The 13053-nt window shown below is 41.2% G+C and overlaps 1 protein-coding gene across 1 annotated transcript in view; it reads right to left on the bottom strand.

Moving 5' to 3' along the window:
• Positions 1 to 12141, bottom strand: part of ATP6AP1 (ATPase H+ transporting accessory protein 1) — a 56663-nt gene extending 44522 nt beyond the window's left edge. Inside the window, exons 1-3 of the mRNA XM_040549793.1 lie at positions 10778 to 12141; positions 3336 to 3462; positions 3176 to 3244 (exon numbers count right to left, since the gene is read on the bottom strand). Coding sequence (XP_040405727.1) covers positions 3176 to 3244; positions 3336 to 3462; positions 10778 to 10962 — 381 coding nt within the window. The 5' untranslated portion in view covers positions 10963 to 12141. The remainder of the gene's footprint in view (positions 1 to 3175; positions 3245 to 3335; positions 3463 to 10777) is intronic.
• Between the last annotated feature and the right edge of the window lie 912 nt (positions 12142 to 13053).

Below are 13053 nucleotides of genomic sequence, written 5' to 3'. Positions count from 1 at the left end.
TTCTGATTACACTAACTTATTTGAAGTAATGAAGGCAAGGGACAACAGTAGGGGCAAATTTTGGGAAAGCCCCTTCAGCAACAAGACAAGATTTATTGTAAATTGATTTTAGAAGAGCACAGAGTGAGAAAAGAACAACACTAATTTTATGTACACAATAACAGACTTGGAACTGAGTGTCACCCTTCACGAATGAAACCTTAATATCAGTTCAGTGTCTGATGATGGTCAAAACTGAAAAAAAAAAAGTATTAGTCTTTTTTTTCGTATTAGTCTTTTTTGGAAACGACTATGGAACAAAACAGAAGAAAACGTTCTGTCACTGAAGAAATTATGATGCAATTGTATCTTGATTTGTATGCAATTCTGTGTGGTCCCTTATCAAAAACAAAACAAAACAAAAAAACAATAAAATTCAAAGAGGTACAGAGAAGGGCAACAAAAACAATCTAAATTATAGCAGGACCTCTATGCTGCACGTGACTAAACAGTGCTCCTCAGTCTAGGAAAATGACCGCTGAGTGATGTTACAGTGGAGATACAGAACCACAAATGGCAGTGACTTACAATAATAATTATGCAGCAGCACAGCTGGCAACTAATTGTTGTGTGCTACCATACATGGCAGTTCTAAGGAGCTGAGTAGTGTTTGGGGAAAGCCAAAGCTAATATTAAAGAAAAATAGTTCATAGGATAGGTGACTACTTGACAAAAAAGTTCCCCAAATACTAATCTTTGTATTTTATTATTTAATTAAGAAGTTCTTTGAATGTTTAAGATAAATGACCTACATATAAGATTCCTTTCTGCATTAACTGGAAACAGAATTCTTTTATTGCATACAAAACCACTGATCCCAAAAGCTCAGAACAGCTGCTAATGTAGCTGAACAAATCTAATATCTGCAAATGTCTCTGTGGTTTACAAGCCTACAACTCTTTTACAAATAACACTTTCTTCTTGTAGTACACATGCTGCTACATGCACATACACCCTCCAAATGAGATCTCTGGTTTAAGTTTGTGAATAGATTTGCATTGCCAAAGTTCAAAGGAGGATACGTGAGTGTTATGGAACGGTTATAATGGCTTAATGAATCACTTGTATAATATAGATTGTGAAGGCATAATACTTTGTGGTTATGCAACATGAAAGATCCTAATTTCCGCAGTGAGAAAATTCAGACCTGACCTTCTCATTGTCCTGTGTCTTTCATAGCATGATTAAGAAGAGATTTCTTTCCCAAAGTAAGTCAAGTGGAATAGAACTGATGTGATAGCAACTGAGAAAATTTTTGTAGCCTTTGTTGCACTGAGGATGGAGCTGGATGATTATGAAGATCCCTTATGGGCCTAAAAGCTAGGTGATGATGCACACACACATCGTCAGAATTCTGCATATGGGCACGCACGTGAAAAAGAAATTTTTAACTTATACATATCGTTTTCTTTTTTCTAAGTTAGAGCACCTCGTCCTCCACAAAACTACACTAGAAAAGATTGCCAAGTCCAACACAACAGATATAGGAGGTGCTGGAGTTAAGGTTACCAATTTGATAAAAGAAACTCCAGTTTTGAAGACACTGTAATCAGAAAAAGTTTCTCTGCTCCAAGACAGCAAGGAAACAGAGGCAAGGTCTGAAAGAAAGCAAACTGTTACTGACATTTGTTCAGCTTGTTGAAAACCAGGGTTCAAAATTCTGCTCTGTCAGATACAGACCAAAGACTGATGTAAATGTGATCCTTTGTTTTTTCCTTACTATCTGTCCATATGTCCCAAATCCACTCAATATACCACCCAATTTCTAAAACCATTAGTCCCTAGACTCAGCTTTGGATATAAACTCTACAGTGCTGACGGGGTCCCAACTACAAGGCAAAAGAAGAGTTTAAAATACTTTTATTATCCTTCCGCTTAAAAATCCAGGGCCTACATAAATAAGACCACAGCACCATTAGGAGCTTGCAGCAGTAATACATATGTTCCAAACAGCTTATGAATTTTAAAATCAAACCAGCTTTGCAGTCCCATAAGCAGGAATACAATCTGCTCCAGACACAACCTTGCACAGATTTTAAACCCAAGGAGGGTAAGGCATACCAGAGAAGTACCAGTACATCTGCCTGAGAATGCAGCCACTGATCCTTACACTACAGATGAATATTACTGCCATTCATTCCTCCAAAAAGCCATGTACACACTCTGAATAGTTGTTTTTGTTCCTGCATCAGTGTTGAAATGTTCTCATATGGCAAAGACATAAAGGTTAGCATTAGGAATACAAGGAACATGTGAGGTTTTTAGACAAGAAAGATGTAGAGACAGGTAATATGTAAATATTTATGTATTTAATTATACATACAGCTTGCTGTGTAGTGCTTAGGAATTAACACTTCCTCATGTACTCTGATATCAGTTGTGTTACTAATAGCTCTGTTCATCCTGCACTGCCCACAGGAATGACTTAATGACTTCCACGTGTGAACATTTTCCTTCTCTAATTACAGTTCAATAAATTGTCATGTAAGTATAACCAGAGATGCTGAGCACAAAATCTGTGAATCTCTTCAGTGAGAACAGAAGATAAAGTTCGTGACTATTTCAGGAGGACTCCGATTCTATGCCTGGAGTTTATTTTCAGATTACTGAAGTAGCATGAAGATTAAAGCAATCCAGTATCTAGGCATATATTCACAATATTCAAACATGACAAAATCAGCTCTCTGAATGGGTCAAGACAGCTTTACCTCATATGAAAATAAAATGAGTGTTCAGTTCTGAAAATCTGGAGTAAATAATTGATTCCTTACTTCTTTTCTTCCTACGACGTCCAAACACTACTTTGGGGAGTCAGTCTTAGAGTTTTTAATGCATGTATGTATAGTTTTTTCATAATACAAAATTGCAAAATTGCATGCTTAGGAACAATTTTGCCAGTTAAGAGAATTCTGAAAAACTGATCTGAAATAAAATAGCCACATAACACACTTCTGCAAACTGAGTTGTTTAACTGATATACCTAAACTGAAATAATCTCAATAAATAATTTAAATTGGCAAACTGCTGCAATTCAATTAAATTTTGCCAGTTATTGTCTGTTTGCATATTTCTTACATCATTTTGATTAAAAAAAAAAACACAACACATATAAAGAAATAAAAAGAGAAATGCTTGCCTGAACATTTTGAAATGGATTCTTGTTACCATAGGATTCACTGTAGTATGTGAAATCATCTATGCTAAGCTGAAAAACAAAGAGAGCAGATTGGTGAGAAGGAGCCATGTCCACACTTGCACTTTGTATTGGTAAGAGAAAAGAAATTAATGTTACATACGGTCTCTTGAAGGAACAAAACAAGATTTCTGGGACGGGGGCTAAAAACAGGTTGCAAGAGTACAGCCAGCTCCTGTGCTGAGACAATGTGTCCTTCATGCAAAGCAGGCTGTGGATTCCACTGGGATCTGCAAAGAAAATCATTTTTTTAACATTAAAATTGCTGCTGATGATGACACCACTTCTTTCTCCAAATGTACAGAAGCAGTTAAAAATATCATCAACACTGGATTAAGTTCAGGTTTACTGTTAAATTTACTTTCATTCCATATAAGAGGAAAAGAAATCCTCCACGTTCTGTCTGTATTGTGTTAGTTACAGCAGGAATGGAATTGGTCCTGTCCAGGTAACTCTCTCTACTATTACTAGCTTTTCTTGTTTGTGTACAGCACCACAGCTGCATCTTTCCAAAAATTGGCTACTAAATAGAATGAAGAATATACTGAAAACCTCCAGGGAGAATTCCCAAAGGTAATTCCAGTTCCTGAAATAATTTCCAATGCCATCAGGCACTTGGTGGCTAGAGAGCAATACAAGTCAGGCTAGACCACAAGTTGTCATAAACCAACATTTTTTCATAAACCTTCTGTTAAGTTAAAGTGGCTTTTCAACGTTTTTGTAAAAAATACATTCTCTCCTACAGCTTTCATGTTGAAGTAACCGTTCCGCAGAAGCAGCTCAGAAAATTGCCTATCCAGGAGCAGAAGCTCTTCTGAACAGAATGGCAAAAGACGCCAAGAAAAGCTTATGACTCGTTTGCTAACTTGTCCTTATGAGGACTGGACAGAGAAATAACTTGGCCATTTAGTTTTGTTACAATTAAGAATAGTTCTGGGTAAAACTGTTGGCATTATTCATTCAATACCTGACTGGGACTTTAACAGTATGCAACATGTTTACAGGGATGAAATTTATTACGAAAATTTTGGTCCTGGGTGACTTGACTAAGACAGTATTGCCATACTGTATAAAACCCAGAGCTTGAAGCTTAAGCTCCTCTTTTCCACAAACATCCGTTGGTTGCTAAAGCCTGAGAAACCAGGTACTCAGCCCCTCTGACTGGTTCTACAAAGAACGCAATATGGAGAATTGCTGTGTGCTTTAGCATCTGTCATTATATGGTTGCAATTCGGTGAAGTTGAGATCGTAGAATCACAGAATAGCCTGAGCTGGAAGGGACCCATGAAGATCATCGAGTCCAACTCCTGGCTCCACACAGGACCACCTGTGTCTGAGAGCGCTGTCCAAACACTTCTCGAACTCCAGCAGCTCAGTGCTGTGACCACTGCCCTGGGGAGCCTGTCCCAGTGCCCGACCACCCTCTGGGAGCAGAACCTTTCCCTAACACCCAGCCTGACCCTCCCCTGTCCCAGCTCCATGCCGTTCCCTCGGGTCCTGTCGCTGTCCCCAGAGAGCAGAGCTCAGCGCCTGCCCCTCCGCTCCCCTCGTGAGGGAGCTGCAGGCCGCCATGAGGCCTCCCCTCAGCCTGCTCTGCTCTGGGCTGAACAAACCCAGGGACCTCAGCTGCTCCTCATACGTCTTGCCCATACATTCTATAGCAACCTGGTATTTGTTTCCAAGTGTCTTTCCTTGTCCCAGACAGAACAAAAATGAATGGAAAGTATTTTTCAAAATCACACAGGCTTTTGATACATACACACATGCACTTATATATGCTTTAGTATAGCTCTCAATATATTGAATAGATTAAATCAGATGAAACAAATCGAACTTAAAAAAAAAAAATGTAACCCAAAAGCTACTCAGAAATGACCTTTCCCCAGCAAGTTTTTATGACTTAAAACAATCTTTGCAGTCTCTTGAGGTGGAGGCAGAACAGGGGCAATGGATGCATAGACGGGGGTCGGTACTGTTTCTGACAGGTGAAACCCATATTTCACTTCAAGACTCACCAGTAATTCCAATGAAGACTGCAGAGAGTGAATCAAAAGCCTCTAACTGCACCCAAAGAAGAGATAAAAACAGTGCAATCGTTCAGCAGTAGATACCTAGTTCCCTTCAGATTTGAGGATTTGGGAGTGTACTAGAGCAAACAGAAAATGTGGGGGACTCATTCAGGACAAGGTGCTGCAGGTGTTAAAAGTACATTCTTCTAAGTCTTTTGGCTGTTTCTTTTCAAGCTTTAGAGGTAAACCTTGCTGTGCAAGAAGGAATTATTTTTTCTGATTTGACAGAAATTATCATTTGATGTTTTCTTAGTTTTCCTCGGCACCTTCACTTCTTTGTTCATTTGTGTTTGACAATCCACATTAATTAGTATTTCTGAAGACCATCAGCTTAGAGATTCAAACAGACATACCTCAACTTTTCAGAAAAGTTGGCCTCACGATTTCAAGGATTTAAATATAAACTTCAAGATAAGGCGTTCTGAATTCACTAACTTTCATACTGACTTTATGGATTGCATGGGTACACCAAAGTACCAATGATATTAAAAGAAAAGAAGATAGATTTAATTAAGAGATGTCAAAGAATGGTTTGTATGAAGTGAAATAATAGCGAATATCTTGCTATATTTATTTTTGCAGATCAGATAATTGGTAATACCACTTTCATGCCTAGTTTTAGAAAAAAAATGAAGATTTTGAGAACTCTTTGGACTTTCAATTAAGAATAAAAAGTAACAGAGAGCACAGGAAACAAAACTATTTTATTTGTAGCAGTACAATGGCAAAGGTTTTTGTCATGAACTCAAAAAACTCAGAAATGTGATGATCCTGTTTCAAAGCACTCTTGCTTGAGTTATTCCTTGTTCCTCGAAGCAGCTCTTGCTAGCTATCTAACCTGAAAAAGCACCTTTTGTGAGACCTTTTTGCTTTCGAGCAGTCAACTTCAATAACTCCAGCATCATCACTAGAAAAATAAATCTCCATCAGCTAGTTAATAATTCTGTTATAATGCAGTGTTTGCCTAGTACTCCTATTCCCCATATTACACGCGTTTTACTTCTCTTAGATAGTTTGCCAAGTACCATGAATGGCAGTGTGCGAGGCTTCACTTAATAGGCCAGTGACCTGGGTGCAACAGAAATTCTCACTGTGGTTCAGACGGGAAATGTCAGTATGTTTTACTAGCTGGTTTAAACGAACTGCAGAGGGAAATGGGGATATGTGTCTGCATGGTGGATAAGCCAAGGGTGTGCATTACTGAACGTAATGAACCCATCCATTCCTCTGAACTCCTCACCTCAAGCAGGCAGCAATGGGTCAGTAAGGGACTGCACAGGATGAAACAGGCAGCAGGCCAACACATGTATCGATTACTACGATTGACTGCACACATGAAATTTGATGTCCAAAGACGCACAGCCATGTGAAGTCATCTGCATGCCAAGCAGGCTTGGCATCCTCACGGCAGAATCGTCGTCCTCAGCCGCAGGGGCTCCCGACAATGAGGATCTCTGCTAACGTTTGTGCTTTCCTTCTGCCTAGAAATTAGGAAGCTTGAAGCTCAGCTGCTCTCTTTTTCCTCCAACAGCCAAAAAATGCAGTAAAGAAAGGAAGGATAGCTAAGCTTGGGGTGGATTTTTTTTTCTTATTCTTTCTTGCCCTTAACTGCTCTGGCAGACAGGAAGTTGAAGCATACAGATTATTGCAAAGCTGGGATACATTCTCTGATCTGTGTTCTTCCTAGGCAGAAGGAAGACTTGAGCACTTATTTTTGATGGGAGCAAAGATTTCAAGATTGCTTGTACCTGGACCTTCAAGAGGACAGATGGTAAGATAATAGGACTTCATTGTTCTAACCTGTGAGTGTACGTACTTGCTTTGTAGCTGGCTTCTGAACTCTTGCCTACAAGTTATTCTTGTCAGTTGTCTCTTTCAGTTGCCACATGATTACCACATAAAAAAAAAATTATCCCCTGCACAGAAGGAGTAAGCAAGCTTTTGGAAATGGTCTTTAAATATCATTTCTACATAAAAAGCTCATGTCACCATTTCTAGTAGCACCAGTAGAATGAAAACTGGTGACTATAGGGAAAAAAATTAATTCAAAAAGCTCCTCAAGCATACTAGCACAGAGTATCTCCATACAAGTACAGTAAACTTATGGCTAAAATAATTTTCTGTTTTCACTGTATCCTTTTTATGCTACATCTCCTTGCAGGAGATTTTTCAGTAAAGTCCTTGCAGCTTTAGGAAACACCACAAATGTCCTATTTGGCATTAAAGACCTCAAAACCACTTAAAATCTGGATTTTCCAAAAAAGGTTTAATATCCCAAAATAAGTGTAGCATAAATGAAAAGTAGTAATAAATTCTCAATAACTACAAGCAAAAGTCATCCTAAAACAGACACACGAAGGGCAATCACAAAAGCCAATTTTAATGAATTTATTTCCTCAGGCTCCCTCTCTAATTTGTAGAGAGAAAGAAATTTCTTTTGAATATTTTTCCGAAATGGCTAAATCATGTTTCCGGTCTGAATCACATGCTAGAGGAACTTCTCTGTCTCTCTTGGTTCGGAAAGTAACAATATTAACAGGATTAGCTTAATGTCTGATTTAAGATAAGGGCTGTTTTTTTCCAGGGCGAAGTCACTTTGGAGAATGTCTACTGATATGTTAGTATTCCTTTGTGAAAAGCAGGACACTGTGACCTACTGTCTTATTCCCACTTCATTTTTCTTCTGAGTGCAATAAAGAAAGATTGTTGTTTGGTGAAAAAACACTCCTTTTTCTCAAAGTACAGATCTGCATTTTTTCTTCTAGAGGGAAGAGGTATTTGATTTGTAAACGTCCCTGTTTATACCCACTTCCTTTATGCTTTGCACACTGTGCATGTCTCTCAGTTTCAGGTTTCCTCTATATCTAACATTATCTTGAATAGCACGATTACAATACAATAACGCATAAAAGAAGAGTTTTTCAACTTCTAATACAGTTCTTCTGAGATACTGCTTTACAAACACTGACTAATTCTAAAGAGTAGCACAATTTATTAGAACTCAGCAATTCAGTATTGTGTCCTGATAGTTAACCCAGGACAGGGTGATGGAATAGATGGGTGAATCTCAACTCCTGTTGGTCAGTGAGTGAAGCCAAAGTTTTAAATTGGTGAGACATGTTTCCACAAAGTGAGCAGCAATCCTTTGATAATTACTGTACTTCTTTAGTTACCCTTCTTAAAATTCTTAATAATAGTTCCCTGATTTCATAAGCCTGTAGGCCACGCACTGAAAACCTTACATCACTACAAAGTACCAAGATGTAAAGCACAGAATAGAGTTATGCAAACAGAAGTTCCTGTTCCTCTTTATTTTATAAAATAACACAGATCTCCTTTCCACTAGCTTCACAGGCTTTCACAAGACACAAGAACTAATTTGTCCCTCATAAAAACTTCCCCTTTTAAAAACGCAGAGGTCACAATAGGAGGAACACTTCTTGTATTCATGGAAACACGAAACTAGTTTAATCAGTCCACCATCCTGATTTTCTTGCTCTAGATTTGTTCAGGCCTGAACGATCTGCACTAGGGTGAGTTGCTAATTGCATCTTGGTGGAAAGTTTGTTTTATGACCACCCTGGATTAACCGATAAGACTTTGCTTATATTGACAACATGTGTAATATTTATATAAACTAGGATCTAGGACAAAGGAAGCACTGATCTTTTCTTAGACTCTTGAGATCACTTTTATCCTAACAACTCTCTCCAACATTCACTTTGCTTTTAAATATAGAAGTTTAGCACTTATTCTCACGCCTGTGTTATAAAAGTGAACAGATTAAGTAGTTAGAATACAAAAAACCTTGATATTGAGATATCTGTTTATATCTTTTGGGGGCGAGGGAGATGCGAGGGATAGGTGGAGGGGTGTCAAAGTTACCTAATCAAACTTTATCGAAATGGTAACATTTTCAGACTCCTGTATGCTGTGGCTGCCCAGGGGCCAGAGGCTCAGTTTCTGGAAATGCTTAACAGATAGGAAGACATATGTCAAAGTTGTTATTAATTACTGCAGAGAAAAGAATACAATGCCCAGGATACATATGAAACAAACACAATAAACACCTCCTGCATGTATGTTTTCAAATGCAATTTATCCACGGATCTCAACATTAAAGCATGACATGAAAAAAAAAAAAAAGCATCATGCTTGTCTATATGACACTGTACACAGAAAAGGATCTCCTGAAGAATAGTGTAACTCCTGACGATCATAAAATTTCTGAATCCTTCTATTGCTGTCTTAAAATTATTGCATTAAGAAGCAACTAAAAAAATAAAAAGCAAACAAACAACAAAAACAACGACACAAAAGGAGTTAGCTCTCAGACTTAAAGCTTAATAATCTTGCCTAAAGACAAGAGATTTCCACTGGCATAACCAAGAGCAGCGCTTAGTCTGTCTTCCTGGTGATAGCTAGATAGTTCACCATGCCTCAAACACATTGAATGGCTCCAAGTCTCATGAAAGGTAAAGAAAATTCAGCACAACCAGCTGAAAGGATAATTATCTCCAAGAAACCACTGGTTGGATTCCCTTCTTCCTTTACAGAAGAGTAAAATTGTAAGCAGCACTCTGGGAATTAAGAGAGCGATGGAGGTACAAAGGCAGCGAGCCCCATGAATCCTGATGTGATGGTTGCTGATGGCCAAAGCAGCACAACATGCCCCGCATGGCCATGCCCGCCAGCAGCCCCCACCACCGTGTCCCTCCTGTTCCCTCTCACGTCCCTCCTGCTCCCTCCCGGAGCAGACAGCTTCGACTCAAGGCCAGCCACGGGACAAGAGAGCTTTTCCTGGAGACACCTGGCTGGAGAATGACACATTCAGCTGGTGTTACTGATGGTTCGTATTAGAGAAATTGATTAATACCCAGCTGAGATGAGGCATCCTGTTGAACTAGGTGTAATACATACGCTCTTGCAGAGGGCAGGAGATGAACTCTCCACTAGATGGTCTGCAGTTTAGCTGTTATTTCTAACAACTGATGCCTATACACAAAGCGAATGTTAGTAAAATATTATTAAATGTTATTAAAAAAAATAAAATAAATAAATAAAAAATGAAAGGAACTCAGAATTGAAAAATCAGCATCTGGGAGTTAGGAGCTGCAAGGATTAAACTTGGCCACGCAGTTTTTGGTCAGCTCCTTTTTGGGAGGCTGCCTTATGGCGTGCCTTTAAGTCACGAAAGCTCTGACAGAGGACTTCAAGGTTGCCTCTGGGTGCATAAAACCCACCTGCTTCAGACGTGAGGAACCACCACCGCTCAGCGCAGCACACCAGAACTAAAACAAAAACGTGTAGCTTCACCTGTTAGCTTGTTCGCCCACCGGCAAGTTTACTTATGGCGCTAATTTACCGCCCGGTAAGGCAAATTTACCGCTCGCCAGGCCCGGCTAGATAGGAAATACACTTCCACACCCGATGGGAGCAGCAGGGTGGGTGCCGCTGCCTGCTGTAGCTCTCCTACCTCGCAGATGACCAGAGCAGCGCGGGTACGTGGTCCCCTGCCAGCGCCGTCCGGCCGGGCAGCAGCAGGGAGCCCAGCAGCAGGATGGGGCCCGGCGGCAGCGGGGAGCCGGGCATCAGGGGGGCCCCCGTCCCCAGGAGGGTGCCCAGCAGCAGCAGGGGGGCAGCCGGGCAGAGCCGTGCCATGCCTCCGGCGCAGCCCAGGCGGAACTGCGGCAGGCTGGGCGCGCACCCAGGCCCGCTGCACTTCCTGCTCCGCCGGGCTGCCCCGGCCTGACAGCGGCTCCGCGAGGCCGCTCGGCAACCGCAGGGTGCTTTTTGGCAAAACGCTGGCTTCCTCAGCTCGGGGCTGGGGCTCGTAAAGGGTTTTAATAAGCCTCCGTCTCGTAAAACTCTCCGCTGTGTAAGCGGGGACGGATTCCTCTGACACTCCGGTGGCACTGAGCCCCGGGGGAAAGCCCCTTCACGTCAGCGTAACGCTGACCAGCGGGCACTTTCTGTCACGGAGCCGGGTGCATGGGGGTCGTGCCGCCAGCCATGCACGCCGGTAGGGTACACCAGTATCACTTGTTGCATATTCATGTATTTGTTTTAGAATCACTACGCATATTCATTACTTTCCCCCAAACTATTTACATTGGCTCTGCCCAGCTGTGCGTGCTTCCCAGCGCGGGGTGAGGCTCTCCGAGGGTCTCTGAAGAGCTCTGGGGGTCACAGACGAGTGTTTGCTGCCTGTCCCTGTCCCTGTCCCTGTCCCGTGGAGGCATGCGCAGCTCCTCTCTTCTCCCTGTTCTCCCTTGTGCTGTTTCAGCAGGTGAGAATAGAGCAGCAGCCTGCTTCGTGCAGGCAGCTCCAGCTGCTCCCATGCAAAGTTTCTGCGATCTTGTGCTTAGGCAAGTGCTCTAAAGTTAAGCAGGCATCATGCAGTTGTTCAGCTTTTGAGCTCAAATCTTTACAGTTTGGATGAAGAGCCTGTTAGTGGTAACACCAACACGGGGGAGACTCACAGAGTCCAGCTCCTGACATACTGTCCCAGCTCCTTGATAACTGCAGGCTGATAACAGCATTGCTCGGCTTCAAAACGAAGTACATTGAAAACTTTTACATGCTGAGCAAAATGTATTTTGCAGAACTTCTGTCTCCTTCCCCTGCTATATATTATCGTGTCCCTCAGCTTAGCTCTTTCACATGTGTTGAGAACTGGTGTCACACATTTGGGTGTTGACAGGTTTGAAGTCTGCAGTAAATCTACCCATTGCGGATTCCAGCGAGAAGGAAGAGAGTGAGAAAACGGTACCCTTGGAGTGCATCCACTGAGACATGGAATTGTTCAGCTATCGTTTGCAAGGAGCAATGCTCTCCCCAAAATCAAAAATTTCAAAAGTCGGGAGCAAATTATAACCACTTCAGAACCTGACTTCAGTATTTCACAAGTCTTATGCAAGATCAAAATAGTCATAGAGTGATTCTTCACGCTGGGAAGCAAATTTCTCTGCAATCCCTTTTCATCCCTGGCAAGCGCTGAGTTGTTTCTGTGTCATCTGACTACATCAGGCAGCAGCAGTCATTTAGCACATGTTGAGCACAGGGCATGGATGCCTCTTCGCAACCAGAAGGAGATATTAAGGACATTACACAAAAGAAATTGTTAGCTATGCTAAAACAAGTTGTGACAGGGGAAAAATAAGGAAGCACAATGCAAATTGTAAGGCAGATATAAACAGAAGTCAGAAGGCATGCACGTCTGAATCAGAGCACACACAGCTTGACTCATGAAGTCCATTTGCCTTAATTCACAGTATATTGTGCCAGCACTGTTGACTAATATGGGACAATTTGTTCATCATTTCAATCTCAAATCAGATTCCAGATACAAAAACAATATTCTCGAGGAAAATAATAAAGCCAATCCCCCACATGCTCCTTTTCTTCTCCATGTTACCTTTGCATAACACTGAAGTTAACCCTTTTATTGCACTTTCCCCTCCTCATGGATATTTCATAAATCCTTCATCTCCCTTTTCACAGGCCACTGTTTGTCTGTTTAAGGGAACAGACAGGTAAGACCAGACCAGACCACAAAGGACAGGAGTAGAACTGGAACACCCTAGAGAGAATTCAGGATGAGTTGGAACAATTCAGTCAACAAAAGCAAAATATTTTGTAATTCTGGAATTGTTCGGCCTTTCCATGGTGTCTTCCAGAATGTGAGATACCTGGTTTTTCACCTGTCTGGAATGGCACAGACAGGTTTTGTGTGCATCTCCTGCCCACAAA

This window comes from Cygnus olor, chromosome 1 (assembly GCF_009769625.2).
Source record: "Cygnus olor isolate bCygOlo1 chromosome 1, bCygOlo1.pri.v2, whole genome shotgun sequence".
In the NCBI taxonomy this organism is placed as follows: Eukaryota; Metazoa; Chordata; class Aves; order Anseriformes; family Anatidae; genus Cygnus; species Cygnus olor.
This window is presented reverse-complemented; position numbering and strand designations above follow the sequence as displayed.